This window comes from Lithobates pipiens, unplaced genomic scaffold, assembly GCF_037356315.1.
Source record: "Lithobates pipiens isolate NorthernLeopardFrog02 unplaced genomic scaffold, aLitPip1_a1.2 Scaffold_19, whole genome shotgun sequence".
Lineage (NCBI taxonomy): Eukaryota > Metazoa > Chordata > Amphibia > Anura > Ranidae > Lithobates > Lithobates pipiens.
Genome location: NW_027507764.1, coordinates 504,882,250 through 504,903,512, shown reverse-complemented (window position 1 = coordinate 504,903,512; position 21,263 = coordinate 504,882,250). Strand labels below are relative to the sequence as shown.

The following is a 21,263-nucleotide window of genomic DNA, read 5'->3' as shown; positions in this document are numbered from 1 at the left end:
TTTAGTTTTTGCTTCAGTTCCACTTTAAGTAAAATAAGCATTTGGATTCCCCCCCCCCATACCAATGGTTAGTTAGAAGGGGATTGCTAGTACCTTGGAGTTGGGCTTTAAGAAAAAATAAATATGTTCCATATTAGTTGCGTTGCATTAGTTGTGTTGCAAGGATTTTAGCAAACTGACACCTGCTTTCCACTCACCTCCTCTTTTGAAGTGCTTAGAGGGAACATCTTAAGTCCTGTAGCAATAACAGAAATACTGCAGAGGCAGTGAGCAATCGCATTGCAGGAAATAACATTTCTTGCGGTGTGCTATACACATACATACAGGGCACCCCTGTTGCCAAGGAAGCAGCTTTTAGTCCAAATCATATTTGGCTTCCAATTAAAAATTAACTTTTTTCCCCCTTGAATAATGTGTGTGTATATATATATATATATATATATATATATATATATATATATATATATATCTGTATGTATGTATGTGTATATATATATATATATATATATATATATATATATATATATATATATATATATATATATATATATATATATTACAGTATCTCACAAAAGTGAGTACATCCCTCACATTTTTGTAAATAATTATATCTTTTCATGTGACAACACTGAAGAAATTACACTTTGCTACAATGTAAAGTAGTGAGTGTACAGTTTGTATAAGTGTAAATTTGCTGCCCCCTCAAAATGACTCAGCACACAGCCATTAATGTCGTTGAAACTGCTGGCAAAAAAAGGGTGTACACCCCTAAGTGAAAATGTCCAATTTGGGCCCAATTATTAATTTTCCATACCCGGTGTCATGTGACTTGTTAGTATTACAAGGTCTCCGGTGTGAATGGGGAGCAGCTGTGTTAAATTTGGTGTCATCACTCTCGCTCTCTCATATTGGTCACTGGAAGTGCAACATGGCAACTCATGGCAAAGAACTCTCTGAGAATCTGAAAAAAAAGATTTGTTGCTCTATATAAATCTGGCCTAGGCTGTAGGAAGATTGCCAAGACCCTGAAACTGAGCTGCAGCACAGTGGCCAAGGCCATACAGTGATTTAACAGAACAGGATCCACTCTGAACAGGCCTCGCCATTGTTGACCAAAGAAGTTGAGTGCACATGCTCAATGTCATATCCAGAGGATGTCTTTGGGAAATACATGTATGAGTACTGCCAGGATTGCTGCAGAGGTTGAAGGGGTAGGGAGTCGGCTTGTCAGTGCTCAGACCATACGCCGCACACTGCATCAAATTGGTCTGCATGACTGTCATCCCAGAAGGAAGCCTCTTCTATAGGTGATGCGCAAGAAAGCCCACAAACCGTTTTCTGAAGACAAGCAGACTAAGGACCTGGATTACTGGAACCATGTCCTGTGGTCTGATGAGACCAAGATAAACTTATTTGGTTCAGATGGTGTCAAGCGTGTGTTGCGGCAACCAGGTGAGGCGTACAAAGACAAGTGTGTCTTGCCTACAGTCAAGCATGGCAGTGAGAGTGTCATGGTCTGGAGCTGCATTAGTGCTGCCGACACTGGGGAGCTACATTTGATTGAGGGAACCATGAATGGCAACATGTACTGTGACATACATGAAGTGGAGCATGATCCCCTCCCTTCGTAGACTGGGCTGCAACAGAATACTGAACATTACATATAAACTCTTCTATTACCGAAACGACAGCCCATTATCGTACCGTGAACCTAAGTACCCTAAGTTGTATCTTAATCTTTTGATGATCATGAGGTAAATGTAACGGCAATTCAGTAGCTATTAAAAGCCAAAACTTTAACCTTCCTTAACAGCTGTTATCTCCAACCCTAAATCACATACTCCGTGTGCAGTGTTATGATGGGTTGTAAAGCGCTGATCACCTTGTGCCGTGCACAGCTCTTGTACTTGACGCTTTTTCCAATCGATATACAGCAGCACAGCAGCTTATCAGAAATCAATAGCCGCTCTAATGACCTGGGGTTGATAGACAGTTTAATGACAACTCGTGAAACTGCAAGTCATGCAATACGAAGAAGTGTCTGCATAAGCTGCAACCTTTCATTTAAAGGATACCCACTTCAGTGAATAAAAAAAAATATACACACATACACCCCTCACATTTTTGTAACTATTTTATTATATCTTTTAATGTGACAACACTGAAGAAATTACACTTTGCTACAGTGTAAACAGTGTACAGCTTGTATAACAGTGTAAATTTGCTGTCCCCTCAAAATAACTCAATACACAGCCATTAATGTCTATACCCCTGGCAACAAAAGTGAGTACACCCTAAGTGAAAATGTCCAAATTTGTGCCAAGTGTCAATATTTTATGTGGCCACCATTATTTTCCAGCACTGCCGTAACCCTCTTGGGCATGGAGTTCACCAGAGCTTCACAGGTTGCCACTGCAGTCCTCTTCTACTCCTCCATGATGACATCACGGAGCTGGTGGATGGTGGAGACCTTGCGCTACTCCACCTTCCGTTTTGAGGATGCCCCACAGATGGTCTGGAGACATGCTTGGCCAGTCCATCACCTTTACCCTCAGCTTCTTCACCAAGGCGGTGGTCATCTTGGAGGTGTTTGAGGTCAATATGTTGGAATAATGCCCTGCAGTCCAGTCCCCAAAGGGAAGGGATCATGCTCTGCTTATGTATGTCACAGTAACACTGAGCCACATTCCATTGGGGAGGGAAAATGTCTAATTGGGCCCAATTTGGACATTTTCACTTGGGGGTGTACTCACGTTTGTTGTCAGTGGTTTAGACATTAATAGCTGTGTGTTGAGTTATTTTGAGGGGACAGCACATGTATACAAGCTGTACACTCACTACTGTACATTGTAGCAAAGTGTCATTTCTTCAGTGTTGGCCCATGAAAAGATATGCTAATATATTTACAAAAATGGGAGGGGTGTACTCACTATGCGAGTGTGTGTGTGTAGAAATAACTATATCTACATCAATATCTATTTATATATATCTATCTATCTATCTATCTATCTATCTATATATATATATATATATATATCTATATCTATCTATATATATATATATATATATATATATATATATATATATATAGAGAGAGAGAGAGATGTGTGTATGTATGTATGTATGTATGTATGTATATATATATATGGATATCTTATCTTCTTTTTTTTTCGTCAAGGAAAAAAAAAATCCAAGAACACACCCCCACCCACTAAGGTTTCTACTCTGCTCCCCTGTTAGGCACATTCACAGTAAACCGGGTTTTGAGAAATAGACAAAGGTGAAATAAAATTTTGGGTTGTCATAAGAATAGAGAGAAAATCTTCCAACGGGATCTACAAAGTGGAGGGATTTCCTTTTGCTTTCTGTTTTGACTGTGGTATCGGAAGTGAAGGGAAATCACCCAAATGGGGCACAGATGGCAAGAAAAAAAATGATAGCAGTTATATCTTGCTGTAGCCAAGTGAAAAAAGAGAAAAAGATGTTTTGTTCTTATTTAACGGGTTGAATTTTTATGAGATCAAGGAAACAGAGTGGCCACATTAATGGGTGGGTGTGTTATTTGCTTCTTTAAGGAAAACTCTAAAATACATGCCTTTACATGTGATTGGTCACCTGACCAAACTCCTAGGCATTTGGTCATATGGTCTTCGCTGAAGTGGGGAATTGGCATTCAGATTAGCCTTTAAAACTATTTGCTTTGTATGGTCATAGCTGCATATACGATTTTAGAGTGTAAATCAGTTTTAGCGGACAGTGCCGTTTTTTCATTGTTATTGAATTCAGCTCATTTCAGGTCTGGTATCAAATGCTCATTTTTGGCTGTAATTTGTGCATGCTGGCAAGTTTTTACAACTTCCAGGATTGTCTAGATCATTCCACCATAATGCCAACTTCTATCCATTTCATATTCTGCAAGCAAAAGTGTATGGTGTTTTGCTTCCAGTGGATTCTTCATAATCACTAGATCTTTTTTAAAATAATTTTATGTCTGTTGTAGCAAATTTAAGTGATATAGAATAATGCAGCTGCGTGTTCATTAATATTTTGTTTTTAATTGCGTCTAGTGTAAGTACCTATATTTGACATGATATCTACAACTTGTAATCCTTTATAGAGCAGCACCATAACTGGGAGAAAGAGGGGCAGGGCTGGTAACTAATCCATTATGCTCCCTAGAACTATGTTTACATGGAGCATGCTGATAGGAGCAGAGAGCAGACTTGGTCAGGAGATCACCTCATCTGTCTGCTTCTGCTCTAACCCAGACCAATCAGAATGTGGGGAAAGGAGAAGAGGACAGCTTTGTAGTATTTAACTGTATGTTGTGTCATCCACCTGACTGTGCTGTTTGGCAGAGGTGTGTAAATCTTCACACATTTGACTGGTCCAAATCACATAAGTCACACCCTATTGTCGGCAGTGGAACTGTTCAAATCGGTGCGGTGCCGACTTTGCTGTGCAGCACAGATTTAAAAAAGAATTTCATTCGCTATTTTTGGCGATTTTTCAGGTGCGACTTGCATAGACATATGTGCATGAAGCCGCACAGATGTCAGCCAAGTAGCACTGACGTGGCTTTGAAATTGTGCAATTTCAATTTAAGTCACATGATTTCGGTGTCAGCGAGGGCTTTGGATGGGATGAGCAAAATAATTTGACTAGTAAAATAGTTTCCTTATATGTATTTAATCTGTGGTTTTAACTGTAGACTGGAGCTGATCTTTAAATCCGGTATTATAACCAGTATTCGAAGAACAATGTTTAAATTATCTGATTTCAAGTTTTTTTTTTTTTTTTTACACCTGCATGTCAATGTATTTTAATTATTTTTTTTTTTTTTTATCTTTGCAGGCAATATTTATGATTCCCACAAATCCCCCACCTACCTTCAGGAAACCTGAGCTTTGGTCAGATGAATTTACAGATTTTGTAAAGAAATGTCTGGTGAAGAACCCGGAACAAAGAGCCACGGCCACACAGCTCCTGCAGGTAGGAATTACATTCGGTCACATTTCTGAAATACTGAATGCCCTGATTGTGTCACATGCTTTGTTCGTGATCAATTGATTTGTCTTAGCCGAACTGTTACATAGTAGGTGCGGTTGAAAAAAGACACAAGTCCTTCAAGTCCATCCTGTGTGTGTTTTTTTTGTCAGTATTACATTGTATATCCCTTTTATGTTGTGGACGTTCTGGTGCTTATCTAATAGTTTTTTGAAATTATTGATGCCCCCTGCTGAGAGAATTCCACATCCTTGCCACTCTTAGGCTGCTTTCACACTGGGGCGGTATTCAGGCGTTACAGCGCTAAAAATAGCGCCTGTGTAACGCCTGAAAAAAACTGGCCCCTTTCCCTCCAGTGTGAAAGCCGGAGGGCTTTCACACTGGAGCGATGCGCTGGCAGGACGGTGAAAAAAGTCCTGCCCGCCGCATCTTTGCAGCGGTGAAGGAGCGGTGTATTCACCGCTCCTACTCATTGAAATCAATTGGACACCGCGGCAATACCGCCGGCAAAGCACCGCTGCAGCGGCGCTTTGTGGGCGGGTTTAACCCCTTTTCGGCCGCTAGCGGGGGTTAAAACCACCCCACTAGCGCCCGCACACCGCCGCTAAAACGACGGTAAAGCGCCGCTAAAACGACGGTAAAGCGCCGCTAAAAATAGCGGCACTTTACCACCGACGCGGCTCCGACGAATGACAGCGCCGGAGCAGCGAGACCCACCGAGAAGATGGATGCTCCGGACTACAGGGGACAGCGGTGACTTCGCTGGCTCCTGTGTCAGGTAAGTGACACATAATGGATTACTATGCAATGCATAGTAGTCCATTATGCTTTACCTTTGCAGGGAATCAAAGAGGAAGTAAACCCATTAGGGTTTACTTCCTCTTTAAATTCCCTTTTGCATTAGAGTTTTATCCCTATTATTGGGGTCACCAGTATGGTATTTGTACTTGGAAATCATATCCCCTCTCAAGCTTCTCATCTCCAGAGAGAATACGTTCAATGCTTGTAGTCTTTCCCCATAGCTGAGATCATCCAGTCCCTTTATTAGCTTTGTTGCACTTCTCTGTACTCTCTCCAGCTCCAGCACATCCTTCCTGAGGACTGGTGCCCAGAACTAGATGGCATACTCCAGGTGCGGTCAGACCAGAGTCTTGTAGAGCGGGAGAATTATTGTTTTATCTCTGGAGTTAATCCCCTTTTTGATGCATGCCAGTATTCTGTTGGCTTTGCTTGCAGCAGCAGCTAAGCCTATCATCTACTAGGACCCCCAGGTCCTTTTCCATCCTAAATTCCCCCATAGGTTCTCCCCCCAGTATATAGATTGCAGTCATGTTTTTGCCACCCATATGCATTATTTTACCTTTTTCTACATTCAACCTCATTTGCCATGTAGTTGCCCACTCCATTAATTTGTTCAGATCTTCTAGCAAGGTTTCCACATCCTACGGAGAAATTATAACACTGCTTAGCTTAGTATCATCTGCAGATACTGAGATTGAGCTGCTTACCCCATCCTCCAGATCATTTATGAATAAATTAAATAGGATTGATCCCAGGACAGAACCGTGGGGGGACCCCACTTTCCACACCAGACCAGTCCGAGTACTCCCCATTTATCACTACCCTCTGAACTCACCCCTGTAGCCAGTTTTCAATCCATGTACTCACCCTTTAATCCAAGCCGGCAGACCTTAGCTTGTAGAGGAAACGTTTATGGGGAACTGTGTCAAATGCCTTTGCAAAATCCAGATACATTACATCTAAAGACAACACCTCATCTGTGATATCTCACCTCAACGTTTTAGAATCAATATACTCAGGCATCAGACTCAAACATGTCATGCAGCAATATTTTAATGCACTTTAGTATAGAAGCATTTTTTTTTTTTAAAACAGAATCATACTTACCTAGGTGGCAGCAGCAGCGGTCCAATCCCACATCTGCCCCCCACTGGCTCAAATACTGAACCGAGCGATCAAATTTCCGACGATCATTTGATTCTCAGGGCTCCGCTCTCTGCCGCCCCCCACCCCCCGCTCACTGGAGTGCGGGGATGTGGAGGGGCCAAAAGCTGCAGGCTCTCAGCGAGCCGGGTGCCAGTCCAGGCATGTGGGTGGATCCCGACTTCATTGTCGCGATCTTGCCTGAGGGGCCAATGGATGGGGCCATATTTTGTAAAATATTGAATGAGAACCTTCTTCCTTCAGCCAGAACACTGAAGATGGGTCATGGATGCGTTTTCCAGCATGTCAATGACCCAAAACATACCGCCAAGACAACAAAGTAGTGGCTCAAGAAGAAACACATTAAGGTCATGGAGTGGCCTAGCCATTCTCCACACCTTAATCCTATAGAAAATTTATGGTGGGAGCTGAAACATCGAGTTGCCAATCGACAGCCAAGAAACCTTAAGGATTAGAAGATCTGTTAAAAAAAAAAAAAAAAAATGAAAATACCAAATTTCCTTCTGAGATGTTGTGCAAACCTGGTAATCAACTTCAAGAAACGTCTTACCTCTGTGCTTGCCAGCAAGGGTTTCTCCACCAAGTACTAAGTCATGTTTTGCTTGGGGATCAACTACTTATTTTACTCATTGAACTGCAACTCAATATATAACAATTGTATTGTGTGTGTGTGTTTGTTTTTTTTTTTTTTTTCTCCGGATTTTGGTTGATATTCTGTCGTTATTTAAAATACTCCTATGATAACAATTCTAGACCCTTCATTTCTTTGTAAGTGGGCAAACATACAAAATCTGCAGGGGATCGAGCAATTATTTTCCCCACTGTGTAGTATTTTCTTAACCATTGTATAAACAAAACAAAAAGCTGGAACAAACGTTTACACGCGTTTTCGAGCTTGTATGAGCATATGCAGCACAGTGGGCAGCACAGTGGGTGGCACAGTGGTGTAGTGGTTAGTACTCTCACCTAGCAGTAAGAAGGGTCGCTGGTTTAAATCCCAACCAGGACACTACCTGCCTGGAGTTTGCATGTTCCTCCTGTGTCTGCATGGGTTTCCTCCGGGTACTCCGGTTTCCTCCCACAATCCAAAGACATGCAGGTTGGTTAATTGGCTTCTGTTCAAAATTGGCCCTAATATATGAATGGGGACCTTGGATTGTGGCTCCTTGAGGGTAGGGACCGATGTGAGTATGCAATGTACAGGGATAGGGACAATTGTAGACACTCACTCAGGTTGAACTGGATGGACTGGTGTCTTTATTCAACTAACTACTAACTATGAAACTATGCCTGAAAAAGCCATAGTTTGCATTGACACATTGGCTAACATAGAGGGGAGTTTCTAGGCATAAACAAAAAAAAGAGCTCAAATGCTTGTAGGAGCCGCTTCTTTGAGCTCCTTTGAGCTGCAGCGTGCATGAGCCCTACGATAGCAACGCTCTTCACTCTTTTTTGCTTGCACAACAAGCTCCATTAACATTTTAAGTCAGTGGAGTCTTTGTAGAGTAAGGTATGGCCTTTACTATTACAGTGCTGATATAGCTGACCGCACAGTTACATCTGGAATGGTTGTGTTGCAGCCCCTACTGCTTAGCACAGATCCTCTATTGCTCGCACTCTGTTTGTGCTAGTTAACAGCCTGTTCTCTACAATAGTTGCTAGCATGTAATTTCAATGTGGATTTCACAGCAGTGTGGACTTTAATGGTGTTTTTCTAAGTTTTATAGAGTAATAAAGATAAATGACTACTATCTACTATATGGTTATGGCTTGCTGAGAATAGAAATTTCTGTTTACTGAATATGTAGCTGTGCAGTTTGCTGACCCAATTATAGCAGTGCTTTAGTATTTATATTGATGGAGCTCAGTTCACCTGGGAAATTATGGTAACTATGGGACATCTGTTGTCCCCAAACACAGGAGCCATCCATTTTATTAAATGGGATATTTCTTATGTCTTGGAAAAGACCACAGAGCAGGAATGGCATGAAAAATATTTTGTTTTACTCATTGCGTTAACATCAATTTTATTTATCTCTATTATCTATTAAATACATCTTTTTCTGCCAATATTTAAATTTCATATGTCCCCAGACTATTAACATTAAAATATTGGCATATGATTATCAAGCCGTAAAAGAGCTTTACATCTCCAGTCACACCAGCCTGGAATGCATTAAATGCATCCACACCGCCTAACGTACATTTATCGGTAGTTGTCAAGTGGAATACCGTGATGATGCCTGCAGCCAGTGACCGGCTTTTATGTAAAAACCATCCTAGCAGCTAATTAGCAATAGGCAGTGACGGGCACTCTTTACAGCGAAATCTGGTGTTTATTAGACCACTGATGTATCATCTGCCCTTAATGGCATCTAATTACACCAAGGTTGCTTCCGGTTTCCAATACCATAGAGCTGATTGGGGATCATCTTGTCCCCCATTAGTTCTCTATTAAGCTGGGAAAAGGCCGACTTCATACTGGACTCGCCAGTGGGACGGTAGGGTCCAGAGAGGCACCTGCATGGGTTCGGGGGGGGGGGGGCGGTGGGGGTTTCGCCAGCTTACCAGAGAGCTTATCAAGGACCAGAAGATCCCCAATCAGCTCTATGGTATAGGAAACCGAAAACAACCTTGGTGTGATCAGATGCTTTTAAGGGCGGTAGAGACATCAGTGGTCCGATAGATACCATATCTCTCTATAAAGAGTGCCCGCCATTGCCTATTGCCGTCACAAGGGATGTTTACATGTGGAGCTGTGTCATATCTGACACTGTTCCCAACAGTGCCGATCATTCATTCATGCAAGTGAAAGGTCACTCAGTGCTGTGGAGTTGTATGATCCATTGGCCGCTATGCATGTTTACAAGCAGTCACAGACAGACACACATCACCGCAGAGTTGAAATTTCTTTTGCTATACAAGATGATCCAAGCTAATAATAAAAGAATGTTCAGCTCACAGAGGGGGTAGAGGCTTAGTTCTGTCGACCCCCCCCCCCCCCCCCCCCCAACTCCCCCCTATAGGAGTGCCCATAATTTAGAAATAAATATGTGGTGGACCTACACTACAGCCAGTAAGAGCGTTTTTTTTAAATCCCCAACAGGGCTACTGATCCAAATGCAATCATTTGCATATAGCACTTGGTTCTCTTTTGGGATTAAAGGAGTTCATCTTTAAAGTGGATGTAAACCCGATTCATGAAATTGAGCTGGGCACATATATCTGCAGTGTTTTCTAATCTCTCTTCGACGCCCTATGTCCCGTAGCTGTCTGTCATGCCTCATTCTTCTGTTATCAGGCAAAGAACTAATGATCAGTTCTCTGACACAGGAGATAAAAACAGCCTGAGGCCGCGTACACACGGGCGGACTGTTCGCCCAACTTTGTCCGCTGAACAGTGTTTGGGCGGACAGTCCGCTCGTGTGTGGGCTTTCAGCGGACAGTTTCAGCGGACAGTTTGACGGACAAGGTTTTTCGGAATTTCCGAAAAACTGTCCGCTGAAACCTTGTTTCAGCGAACAGTCCGCTCGTGTGTAGGCTTGTTCGTCAAACAAAGTTGCGCGCATACTCAGAAAGGATTTTCACGCCGAAAGTTATAATGCAGTGTATAGGACGTCGTATTTTTCGTCCCGTCGTACGTGCCGTTCACGTCATTGCGCACGGTTTCAGCAAACTGTTCGTCCGTCGTGTGTGGCCATGTCCGTCCATGCTAAGTTTGAGCGGACTGTTTGCCGAAACTGTTTGACGGACAAAGTTGGGCGAACAGTCCCCGCGTGTGTACGCGGCCTGAGTTTTATGTTGGGGAGGATGCTATAGTTAGATTAGCAGAGTGCTGAACAATTCAAGGAACAGACCTGAAATTGTCTACCTATGAGGCGAGGGGGTGTGTGCCTTTCCTCCAATCAGCTGTCTTGGCTGTATTCCCTGGCTTCACTGCAGTGATGAGCAGGAAGAGAAAAACTCACAACACGATCTGAACTTTCTAAACAGTATTTAAAGATTGAAGACAGCAAATATACAGTATCTCACAAAAGTGAGTACATCCCTTCACATTTTTGTTAATATTTTATTATACCTTTTCATGTGACAACACTAACGACACTTTGCTATAATGTAAAGTAGTGAGTGTACAGCTTGTATAACAGTTTAAATTTGCTGCCCCCTCAAAATAACTCAACACCATTAATGTCTAAACTGCTGGCAACAGCACTTAGTACACCCCTAAGTGAAAATGTCAAATTTGTGCTCAATTGGCCATTTTCCCTCCCCGTTGTCATATGACTCGTTGGTGTTACAAGGTCGCAGGAGTGTTAAATTTGGTATCGTTCCCACTCTCTCATATTGGTCACTGGAAGTTCAACATGGCACCTCATGGAAAAGAACTCTTTGAGGATCTGAAAAAAAGAATTGTTGCTCTATATAAAGATGGCCTAGGCTATAGGAAGATTGCAAAGACCCTGAAACTGAGCTGAAGCACGGTGGCCAAGACCATACAGCAGTTCAACAAGACAGGTTCCACTCAGAACAGGCCTCGCCATGGTCGACCAAAGAAGTTGCGTGTATATGCTCAGCGTCGTATCCAGAGGTTGTCTTTTGGAAAAAGACGTATGAGTGCTGCCAGGATGGCTGCAGGGGTTGAAGGGGTGGGGGGGTCAGCATGTCGGTGCTCAGACCATACGCCGCGCACACTGCATCAAATTGGTCTGCATAGCTGTCGTCCCTGAAGGAAGCCTCTTCTAAAAATGATGCACAAGAAAGCCTGCAAACAGTTTTCTGAAGACAAGCAGACTAAGGACATGGATTACTGCAACCATGTCCTGTTGTCTGATGAGATCAAGATAAATGTATTTGGTTCAGATGGTTTCAAGCGTGTGTGGCGGCAACCGGGTGATGAGTACAAAGACAAGTATGTCTTGCTTACAGTCAAGCATGGTGATGGAAGTGTCATGGTCTGGGGCTGCATTAGTTCATTGAGGGAACCATGAATGCCAACATGTACTGTGACATACTGAAGCAGAGCATGATCCCCTCCCTTTAAAGACTGGGCCGCAGGGCAGTATTCCAAGTTAATGACCCCAAACACACCTCAAAGATAACTAATGCCTTGCTAAAGAAGCTGAGGATAAAGGTGATGGACACTTGCCAAGCATGTTTCCACACCTATTGAGCATCTGTGGGGCATCCTCAAAAAGAAGGTGGAGGAGCTCAAGGTCTCTAACATCTACCAGCTCTGTGATGTCCTCATGGAGGAGTGGAAGAGGACTCCAGTGGCAACCTGTGAAGCTCTGGTGAACTCAATGCCCACGAGGGTTAAGCCAGTGCTGGAAAATAATGGTAGCCACACAAAACTTTGGGCCCAATTTGAAAATTTTCACTTAGGGGTGTACTCCCTTTTTGTTGCCAGCGGTTCAGACATTAATGGCTGTGTATTGAGTTTTTTTGAAAGGGGCAGCAAATTTACACTGTTATACAAGCTGTACACTCACTATTTTACGTTGTAGCAAAGTGTTATTTTTTTCAGTGTTGTCACATGAAAAGATTTAATAAAACATTTACAAAATGTGAGGGTGTACTCACTTTTGTGAGATACTGTACATGTCAAACTTTTATATAGGGAGTTTTGTTTCATCCCTGGGTATCATCTGAGGCTGTTCACTTCACTGGTTATGTGTGAGGGTTCACATCAACTTTAAGGCTGGATTCACACTAGTGCGACTTGGATGTGGATGACAGGAGATTGTGATCGGCTCTCTATGGAGCCGGTTCACACATTTCTGACACGGCCGCGGAGCGCATTGCACAGGAGTCCTGTGTGTCTTTGGTTCCGTTTCAGGTCCGAATTCAGGCAAAACTTTGGGTTCGATTCATCCCTGAAACGGAGAACAGGGACGCACCGGACCCCTGCTGACAGCCTCATCTGTGTTTAGTATGGACCCAGCCTAAAGGGATTGTAAAGCCTCATGGTTTTTCACCTTAATACATTTGACTCCCGCTGCTGTCAATCAAATCCAGTGATGCAGGGCCAAGTCCCTCTGTCTGTGTCAAGCGAGTCTCCATGGGGGGCACCGTATGAAGGGGAGAAGACAGGAATGGTGCTGGGGCACCCCAGAAAAGGAGATCAAAACCTTTGCACAGAGCAGTTAAGTCCCCTTTCACACTTGTGTGACTTGTCATGAGACTTTAAACAGAGTCGTGTGACAAGTCGTACCCTAGGATTCCCAATGATAACCATTCACCTGCGATCACGCCTGAGAGAAAATTGGGGATCTGTCAATGTAAACAGATAGATACCCCATTCTGTCAGGGAGAGATCTGCTGTTTTCTAGAGATTAGAAATAGCGATGTCTCTCTACTCCCAGTCAGTACATTGGCCCCACAGTTAGAAACACCTTCCTCAGACACACCTAACCCCTTGATCGCCCCTTAGTGTTAACCCCTTCCCTGCCAGTGGCATTTATACAGTAATCGGTGGCAATTTTTAACCCTAATCGCTGTATAAATGTATATAAAAAAAATCGCAGATCGCTGCCATTACTAGTAAAAAAATATAAATCACATAAATCTATCCCCTATTTTGTAGACGCTATAACTTTTGTGCAAACCAATCTATACGTTTATTTGATTTTTTTTTTTTATTGATTTTTTTACCTAAATATTACTCTAATCTGATGAATAAATGATTTTTAAAAAAAATATATTTTTTTTTCGATTTTTATTATAGCAAAAAGTAAAAAAAAGTTTTCAAAATGGTCTTTCTTTTTTGTTTATAGAGCAAAAAATAAAAACCGCAAAGGTGATCAAATGGCACCAAAAGACAGCTCTATTTTTGGGGATTGTCAGTTAAAGCGACGCAGTGCCGTATCGCAAGAAATGGCCTGGTCATTGAGGGGGGAAATTCTTTTGGGGGCTGAAGTGCTTAATGCAAGTTATTTATTGTAAGACCACAACTAAAACTAAAGTTTTTTTTTCATTCTGTTTGTGTCTTTACTTTAGAAGGTTGGCAGTCTGCCAGGATCTCTTCTCAGGAAAAAATAAATAAAAATTTCTGTTTCCTTTGTTTTGGACTTTGAAAATGAATTTCCTACAGTGCATATAGATACAGAGATGAGCGCTTTTATGCGGCATGCACATGAGTAGTTTCTCCCCAACAGCAAAAATCTGTGCATTTTTGGGCACCCAGGAGTCAAAAGTGCAACCTACAGCCCGCTGCCAGCAGCTTTTCAAAATAAATTACAGGTTGCAATATGCAATAGCTGTAAGCTGTTCCTAGTAGTACTTGCGAACAGGGATGTATGACCCAGCAAGTCCATGCTCCACGCATATGGCCCTGTGTACGAGTGCCACTTGCAACAGCATCCAGCGTACTCTACGTATTTCTGCCCGTCATTGATTTTGGCAGGGTGCTGGCAAACATCAGCCACTAGTAATAGGTGATGAGAAGTCAACTAACACTACACAACTCCAAATTTGAATGGTAATCGAAGGGACCCAATTTCTTCTGCAAATTAAAAAAAATTGTTCTTTCATGACACTGAAATTGACAGCATATCACTGCCCTCATCTTTCTGAAGATAACACTTCTTATTTTGGTATTGAATAACTTTTATGAGCTAGTTACTCAGCTATCTGATTTAACATGGAAGCATTCCAAATGAAATAAATATCAGCTCTCTAAGTGCTGGTGTTCACTGATTGCCCAAATGATTAACAGATTCTGGAGCTCGGCCCTCTCAGTGACTTATTCTAGGTCAGTGACATAGAGTGCGAGGAATGCATTGCACTCACATATGAAGGGCAACATCTAAGATTATGGCAAACTTTCTGTTTCCTATGTGGAAATACAGTCTGGATACCAGGGGGATCTGTGCACCGTCACTTGAAGGCAGACTAAGGTTTAACTCTTTCTCAGCTGCAGAATTACTGTTGGCTGTCAGAAATGGCTTTTATAGCCCGTAAGAATTTTCTATCACAGCGTATTTTCTACCCCTTCGACCAACTGAGCCTTAATAGGGGTGAAAGTACTTCTTTATTGCTTACCTTTTTATTTCCTTGAAAAATATCTACTTAAACTTCTCTGGCCCTCCATTGTATGCATATAGATAACTGAAGGTCTGTGAAGCAGTGAAATGAAAGTGCCTAATATTAAGGCTCATTCACACCAGCATGCACATGATCGCTGGTGTGCGCTGGAAATCGCACTACCTTTATTGAAATATCAATAGTGGCATTTCATTAAAGTGGAAGGATTCATTACAATTATTCTTAAAAATGCGGACTCCCCTTCCTCCTGTCTGTGTCGACTCCCCCCTCCCCCCTTCCTCTTGCCTGTGCCAATTCCCCCCTTCCTCTTGGCAGTGCCGACTCCCCCTTCCTCTTGGCTGTGCTCACTCCCCCCTTCCTCTTGGCTGTGCCGACTCCCCCCCCTTCCTCTTGGCTGTGCCGACTCCCCCCCTTCCTCTTGGCTGTGCCGACTCCCCCCTCTTCCTCTTGGCTGTGCCGACTCCCCCCCTCTTCCTCTTGGCTGTGCCGACTCCCCCCCCTTCCTCTTGGCTGTGCCGACTCCCCCCCCTTCCTCTTGGCTGTGCCGACTCCCCCCTCTTCCTCTTGGCTGTGCCGACTCCCCCCCTCTTCCTCTTGGCTGTGCCGACTCCCCCCCTCTTCCTCTTGGCTGTGCCGACTCCCCCCCCCTCTTCCTCTTGGCTGTGCCGACTCCCCCCCCTCTTCCTCTTGGCTGTGCCGACTCCCCCCCCCTCTTCCTCTTGGCTGTGCCGACTCCCCCCCTCTTCCTCTTGGCTGTGCCGACTCCCCCCCTCTTCCTCTTGGCTGTGCCGACTCCCCCCCCCTCTTCCTCTTGGCTGTGCCGACTCCCCCCCCTCTTCCTCTTGGCTGTGCCGACTCCCCCCCTCTTCCTCTTGGCTATGCCGACCCCCCCTCTTCCTCTTGGCTGTGCCGACTCCCCCCCTCTTCCTCTTGGCTGTGCCGACTCCCCCCCCTCTTCCTCTTGGCTGTGCCGACTCCCCCCCCTCTTCCTCTTGGCTGTGCCGACTCCCCCCCCTCTTCCTCTTGGCTGTGCCGACTCCCCCCCCCCTCTTCCTCTTGGCTGTGCCGACTCCCCCCCCTCTTCCTCTTGGCTGTGCCGACTCCCCCCCCTCTTCCTCTTGGCTGTGCCGACTCCCCCCCCTCTTCCTCTTGGCTGTGCCGACTCCCCCCCCCTCCTTCCTCTTGGCTGTGCCGACTCCCCCCCCCCCTCCTTCCTCTTGGCTGTGCCGACTCCCCCCCCCTCCTTCCTCTTGGCTGTGCCGACTCCCCCCCCCCCCTCCTTCCTCTTGGCTGTGCCGACTCCCCCCCCCCCCTCCTTCCTCTTGGCTGTGCCGACTCCCCCCCCCTCCTTCCTCTTGGCTGTGCCGACTTCCCCCCCCTCCTTCCTCTTGGCTGTGCCGACTCCCCCCCTCCTTCCTCTTGCCTGTGCCGAATCCCCCCCTCCTTCCTCTTGCCTGTGCCGAACCCCCCCCTTCCTCTTGCCTGTGCCGAATCCCTCCCCCCCCTTCCTCTTGCCTGTGCCGAATCCCTCCCCCTCCTTCCTCTTGCCTGTGCCGAATCCCTCCCCCTCCTTCCTCTTGCCTGTGCCGAATCCCCCCCCCCTTCCTCTTGCCTGTGCCGAATCCCCCCCCCCCCCCTGCCTGTGCCGACCTCCCCCCTCCCCCTTCCTCCTATCTATGCTTGCATAGCCTGTTTAAAAAAGATCAGTGTAAATAGAACTTTTAATTTGGTCTGGTCACATGATCAGCAGCTCTGATCTGATCATTGTTGGGAGATTTTTACATTACATGCAGCCAGTGACATCACTGGTGCATGTGCTCTGAAGGAGCGGCCACCCGTGCTGTTCCTTCAGAGCCCTGTGCCATAAACGGCGGCTCCCACTTGCGTGCGCGGGAGTGACGTTATCGTGGCTCTGGCCAGTCTCAGAGCTGGAGCCCACGAACCCGGAAACAAGACGGGTGAAGATGGGAGCCCCTGCAGCGCTGACACGGCTTAGTTTTAAGTTAGGTGTCACATAATGTGCTAGTATGTGATGCATACTAGCACATTATGACTTTACCTGGCAGGGAAAAAAAACGCTTTGTGTCATAACCATGGTACCTGGTTAACACATTCAGCAATGCACTGCTGGTCCCATTCAGCTGCCAGCCAGGAAACAATATGGCAAGGATGCTGGCTGACATCATTGTCCATATATGGTAATGACTATATTTGGGTAATGACATCAGCCAGTGTTCCCTCTTTGTTTACTTTCTAGCTGCCAGTCAGGGAATCTGCTGGACTGCAGCTGAATGGGGCTGGCGGTGACTTGGTTGCTAGGATGTTGTCGGTTGTAGAACCAATAGTTACCTAAATGAAACATGCACTGAGGAACCAAATGTCTGCCTTATGGACAATCTAGCCTTGGTGCCACCCCACTTGATGGTGACATAACCAGCTGCAAAGGTGGGGTCCCATGGGCACTGCTAAAGGGTGACTCTTGGCAGGAAAGTAGAAATACTCTGTGGATTGCTTCACAACTCCAGGAATTGCTTACTAGGATCTCGCCAGAACCACCAACTTGACAATATAAAATTGTCAAGTTCAGTGATAAAGAGTTTGATAATGCCAGGATTTGCCCATTTATTGCTATTTTAGCATCATTATAGCTTCAAGCTATAGCACAACGTTTTGGGTTATTCTGGCCCTTTTTAATGTTTGTTCTAAGCTGTAATTGACTTTAGGCAGATCCAACAAGCGTGTCAGCTTGAACACGGATCCCCAACCCTGGTCACCAGACATGTGCCCTCTGCTGTGTGAGTTCCAAGCTTTTGGAGGTTTGATAGCATTCAAGGCGGCTTCACATGGGCGGCAGTGCCTACCAGCCTAGGGCAGTATTTTAACGCCTTCCAGGTGGTGATAATCCTGAATGTCAAGCGGGATTTTGTATTAAAATACCACACCGCAACTGCAAGGCAAGCTTTTGGCTCATGGTTGCTTAGTGCTGCCATTGAATGGGGGCATTTGACAGGCAATGCTGCCTTTCAAACTTTGCTAGCTAATTTCAAATTGCCATTGCATGTGTTTAGCCCCATCAGGCTGTAATGGGTGAATTTAAGTGGACCATCGGATGGTGATAGAAATGCGGGTCAACCGCCTGTTTTTTGCCACCTGTATGAAGGAGGCCTAAGTGTTGAAATAGTGTGGATGGGGGGAGGATAACTGCAAAATAGCTTAGAAAGTGTTTAGTTCTCCTTTTCCCTGACACTAACCAGAAAATCGAATGTTCCTACTATGGTTAAGCACATGCACACCTCATATCAAGTGAAAGGTAATATGGTTAGGTGGAAAACAAATGTCTTGAGTAAACATCAGTAGTGTCTGTAAATGCAGTGTGATAATGAAAATATGTAATCCTAATAAAGAAGACTTTTTTTATCAGTGGGATTTAACCCATTGTGCGAGATCTACAACACTGAATATAATTTAGCCATGTAATAACTGAACATCTCCCCTTTATGTTTTGGAAATGAGAAGGGGGCCAGTGTTCTGTAGTTCAGTAAAGAAAGCCGGGCAGAGCTGACAACAGATGGCAGACTAGGAACCACGATGTTGGCTCAAACAGGAGCACATTCGTTTTCTGGCAGTTCAATTTTTCTGTATTTGCAGAATTTTTAAAGTGATAAACCATGGCAAAGAGTGCATGTGTTACATTTTTGGAACATGTTAAACGTTCCAGCATCTGCAGCTCTTACATCCTATCCCTAAGAATAATTCATTCACAGTTACCATTGCTGCTGATGGCATGTAGTTCTCATTGAATTGTGAAGGCCCTGGTAAGCCCCCTTATACTCCATTGATCTTCATACTCTCTGCAATCTCTGCCCATACTTAGCCCCACCACACTGACCCTTTTAAAAAAAATAAAAAATTTAACATTCCTTGTAATAGAAAAAAGCAGGACAGGGCCTCTTTAATGTGAGATCTGGGGTCCAAAAAAGACCTCAGATCTCACATTTACACTTAAAAGCAAAAAATCCCCGGTATTAAACGTCAAATTAGTGACGTGTATCCACAGTGGGAAGTCCTTAAAGTGGTTAAAAAAAATATACCGTGTATGTGTATATATATGTATGTGTGTATGTGTGTATATATATATATATATATATATATATATATATACCTCCCCCCCTTTTTTTAATAAGTGATCACATTCCCTCTGTTCTCAGCTGCATAAGAGCTGGGGGAGGAGAAACAACAGCACACTGAGCTTCCCAGTGAATAGCTGTGCAGTGGGGGTGTGTCAGGACAAGTCTGATCATTGGAGGAGATGAGGCTGAGTTGCCAACGTAGCAAGAGAACTGACCATGCTGTGCCCTCCTGCTCAGTATTGTCAGTTTTTAATTGGAAAGCAGAGGGGCTGGCAGGAAAACCAGGGATTTCACATAAAGGAAGCAATGCAAAGAGAACAGGATATTTTATCATGTAAGTACAGTGGATATAAAAAGTCTACACACCCCTGTTTAAAATGTCAGGTTTCTGTGATGTAAAAAAATGAGACGGATACATTTCAGAACTTTTCCCAACTTTTTAATGTGACCTATAAACTGAACAACTCAATTGAAAAACAAACTGAAATCTTTTAGGGGTGTAAAAATAGTAAAATAAAATAATGTGGTTTCATAAGTGTGCACACCCTGGTTGTAGCTGTGTTCAGAACTAAGCAATCACATTCAAACTCATGTTAAATAGGAGTCATACACACCTTCCATCATTTTAAAGTGCCTCTGATTAACCCCAAATAAAGTTCAGCTGTTCTAGTAGTTATTTTCTTAGTCGCATCCTACTGCAAAAGCCATGGTCCACAGAGAGCTTTCAAAGCATCAGAGGGATCTCATTGTTAAAAGGTATCAGTCAGGAGAAGGGTACAAAAGAATTTTCACTGCGTTAGATATACCATGCAACACAGTGAAGACAGTCATCGTCAAGTGCAGAAAATATGGCACAACAGTGACATTACCAAGAACTGGAAGTCCCTCCAAAATTGATGAAACGTTGAGAAGAAAACTGGTCAGTGAGGCCTACAGCAACATTAAAGAAGCTGCAGGAATATCTGGCTGTATTAGCTGTGTGTGGTACATGTGACAACAATCTCCTGTATTCCTCATATATCTGGGCTACGGCGTAGAGTGGAAAGACGGAAGCCTTTTCTTATGAAGAAAAACATCCAAGCCCAGCTAAATTTTGCAACAATACATCTGAAGTCTCTGAAAAGCACATGGGAAAATGTGTTCTGGTCTGATGAAACCAATGTTGAGCTTTTTGGCCATAATTCCAAATGATATGTTTGTTGCAAAAACCCTGCACATCACCAAAAGAACACCATACCCACAGTGAAGCATGATAGTGGCAGCATCATGCTTTCGGGCGGTTTCTCATCAGCTGGAACAGGGGCCTTAGTCAAGGTAGAGGGAATTATGAACAGTTCCAAATACCAGGTAATATTGGCACAAAACCTTCAGGCTTCTGCTAGAGGAACTTCATCTTTCAGCATAAGGACGACCTAAAGCATGCATCAATCAACAAAGGAATGGCTTCACCAGAAGATTATTAACGTTTTTGGAATGGGCCAGCCAGAGCCCAGATCTGAATCAGACTGAAAATCTGTGGAGTGATCTGAAAAGGGCCGTGCGCAGGAGATGTCCTCACAATCTGACAGATTTGGAGTGTTTTTGCAAAGAAGAGTGGGCAAATGTTGCCAAGTCAAGATGGGCCATGCTGATACTCGCACCCAAAAAGACTGAGTGCTGTAATAAAATCAAAAGAGGCTTCAATAAAGTATCAGTTTAGCCTCCCTGGCGGTATTTCCGAGTCTGGCTCAGGGTGAGATTTCATTACCATAAGTGGTATTCCCGAGCCAGACTCGGAATCCCATCACAGGATCCATGGAGGGGGTTACTTACCTTGTCCCCTGGATCCAGCCATGTCTCCCCGCTGTGATCAGCGAGCCGCCGTGCCTCGCTCGATCTGTGACAGTGCCGAGCTCCGTTCCCTGCAAGTGTCGTGACGCACGGGGATGGAGTTCGGCGCCAAATTCAAAAAGTAAAAAACACAGTATAGATACAGTAATCTTACAGATTACAGTACTGCATCAAATAATTACACATCCCCTTTGTCCCTAGTGGTCTGCCCAGTGCCCTGCATGCAGTTTTATATTATAAATACTGTTCTTTATGCCAGGAAACTGGAGATCGTCCATAGCAACCAAA

At 44.2% G+C, this 21,263-nt stretch overlaps 1 protein-coding gene across 1 annotated transcript in view; it reads left to right on the top strand.

Annotated features, from left to right (window-relative positions):
* STK3 (serine/threonine kinase 3) overlaps positions 1–21,263 on the top strand; it is a 384,968-nt gene that overhangs the window by 177,918 nt on the left and 185,787 nt on the right. The window contains exon 7 of the mRNA XM_077493089.1: positions 4,855–4,992. Coding sequence (XP_077349215.1) covers positions 4,855–4,992 — 138 coding nt within the window. The remainder of the gene's footprint in view (positions 1–4,854; positions 4,993–21,263) is intronic.